The following is a 2749-nucleotide window of genomic DNA, read 5'->3' as shown; positions in this document are numbered from 1 at the left end:
GCGGCTATTGAACTTCTTCTATAGAGGTAGGGTTTCAAGAAATGTTTGGAGTAACCGGAATCTTAGATGTTGTTGGAACACTTGTTCTAACTTTGATAGGAGATTTCGAACCGGTTATGTTAGACTCCATCTCATGTCAGAGATTGATTCTTCTTCAAAACCCTGTTTTGAAGAAGAAATCATTAATGTGTTGTTTTAGATTATGTAATTTATCTCCAGCTCTTCAAAAGGGAGCCGCTTCCTCAGCTCCTATCTCTGCAAAAGCGCAAACCTTGTCTGCAAGCATTTGGGCAGACCAGTTTGATGACCGAGACCCAGAGGAAGCACAAGAGTTCATTCTTCAATTGGTGGTACTTTGGAATGTCCAGTGGCTTGGTTGTGTCTATATCTGTCCTCATGTACAGTCAAGAAAATGTTGGATGGGGTTTGGGGTTTTGTATCCCAACCATGGCAATGGCAATATCACTCTCTGTTTTCATGTGTGGGATAAGGTTGTACAGACATAAACTGCCTGGTGACAGTCTGTTCACTGGAATTTCCCCAGTCTTTGTAGCCAGTATCCGTAAATGGAATGTTTATGTTCCTTCTCTGGGAGAAAAGAAAATATATGTTATTCAAGAAGAACAGCTTTTCAAGGGTGAAAAGAGTAGAGAGCTTTTGCCTACAAATCAGCTAAGGTTTCTTGACAAGGCAACTGTGGCGGTTGATTTAGATTACAAGCATAAAGACATTAACTGGAGACTATGCACAGTTACACATGTTGAAGAGGTGAAACTTGTTCTAAGATTGTTACCCATTTGGATGGCTTGTTTGATGTATGGGGTTGTCTTTGCACAATCCCCAACATTCTTGCCTGTGTATGATCGCATCTTTGTTCCAGTGGCCAGAAAAAATAACCAAAAACGAGCGTGGTATAACACTGCTTCAGAGGATAGGTATTGGTATATTTACTTCCATTCTTTCTATGACTGTTGCTGCCTTGAAAGAAATGAAAAGGCTCCAAGTGGCTACAAGGAAACTTTAATGGATTGCTAGCAGATCATCCATCCCAAGGGAATGGTGAGCAACATGAAATTTGAGGAGAACCCTTTAAACACGCTACCTCGTCACAAATCTGCAACCCCTCGATGACTTCGAAGACACCTCCCTACAGTCATAAGTCCTTGCTTCTTAAGATCATCCGGGCGCGAGGAAAACGACTTCTTGCTCCGCATGTCTCCTTAATTTTAGCTTACTTGGTATCTTAACTTGGAGACTTGCCTTTTGTCACTTGGTAGTTTTCTTCATTCCTAGTTTTATTCCAGGTCTCCGCAACGTTCCTATTTCTATGAATTTTAAAGTTACAGGAGTATTTGTAGCCGGCAATGGAAAATTTGTACTATTCTTCTTCTGACCAGTAATGCCTAGCAAATAACTCTTTGGCATCTACGATTATTCCGTAATTTCAAGGTTCTTCATCTCGAAAGTTTGAATGAGTCTCTCATCAAGGATATCATTTTGAAATCAGTAAAAGTAAACCATAACGGCATGTGGTATCTGAGCGTGCATTTGCAGCGTAACTGTAACCAATTCAATCCAAATCTCAGACCGAACTATCACTGGCTTGCGCACAATGAACAAGTGTCTTGTGAAGGACAAGAGGAGCGAATAAATTATTGCTTCAGGAGTAGAGAACTACAGGTTTCAGGATGTGGCAGTGAGGGATCTGCAGGATGCGGTAGTGGAAGTTACAATTTGGTGTATAGTGGACATATATTGATGTCATTTACTTACGTTTCAAGATGTGGCAATGATGAATTTGCAGGATAAGTCTGTGGAGGTTCGAAAAGCTGCAGAATCTTGTCTGGCTGAAATTACCCGAGTTTGTGGACGAGAATTGATAACAAAGGCCGTGAAAGAATTGCAAGGTCCTGCCTTAACTGCTGTTCTTGAACGCCAGAGGCCAGCAAGTGTGCTTCAAGAACGTTCCGAGCCAGCAAAAGCAGTGGCTATAAGTGCCGGAGCAAGATTGGCAACGAAGAATTCAAAAACAATTGCAAATGGTGGTGGAGACCGTTCATCTTCACGATCTATTCATAGACTAACACCTTCAAGAGCTATTCCAGGCAAGGTATCAAAACGAGCTATAGCCATCACTGCTCAGGACTATGCAGTTCAAGGCCAGAGCTCGTAAAAGTTGCAGATAAGATATATGGTGTAACACACGAAAACAGAGTCAGTCGTGTTGATGTCATAACAAAAGAAGATGCGCTCTACTTCATTGAGCAGGATCAGAGCCACTTTTGATCGCATAATGGTGGTTCCCTTCATTCAAGGCAGAATTTTAGTTTAAGAGCTATTTTTATTAGGCCCAGGTAGAGGGAAAGTAAATAGTCAAAGACCGAATGCCACAGAAACATCGAAATAGGAGTAAACGGTCTATTCCTGGCTTCAGTTCCGATTCAGAAAGGATATGCAGCTACAGTTGTTGCCTCCACATTGATTATCATCGGATTTTATATGTAACGCTGCCCCTGTTTAAAACAGATGGACAGGCAATTGCGCATGCAGTACTAGAACATCTTGCCCATGAAACTGGATGTCGTGGCTTGTTTTCTCCTCACTATCACCACCGCCACTTTCACGAATGATGCGGGCGCCCCAATAACAGATATTTACAATAAAAAAGGTTTTCTCTTTAGATATGGAATCGGGTGATGTCAACCCCGCCAAGGCACTAAATCCGGTCCTCATTCACGCCACAAAGACA

The 2749-nt window shown here is 41.9% G+C and overlaps 1 protein-coding gene across 1 annotated transcript; it reads left to right on the top strand.

Moving 5' to 3' along the window:
* Nucleotides 1-447: 447 nt before the first annotated feature.
* Nucleotides 448-1035, top strand: LOC149260876 (protein NRT1/ PTR FAMILY 5.4-like). The gene has a single exon (XM_089461291.1). It carries the CDS (start codon nt 448-450, stop codon nt 1033-1035), a length of 588 nt encoding a protein of 195 aa, XP_089317417.1.
* The last annotated feature ends 1714 nt before the right edge of the window (nt 1036-2749 follow it).

Source organism: Pinus tabuliformis, chromosome 6 (assembly GCF_031772625.1).
Source record: "Pinus tabuliformis cultivar Carrire ecotype Pingquan chromosome 6, CPIR1, whole genome shotgun sequence".
Classification (NCBI taxonomy): Eukaryota; Viridiplantae; Streptophyta; class Pinopsida; order Pinales; family Pinaceae; genus Pinus; species Pinus tabuliformis.
This window is presented reverse-complemented; position numbering and strand designations above follow the sequence as displayed.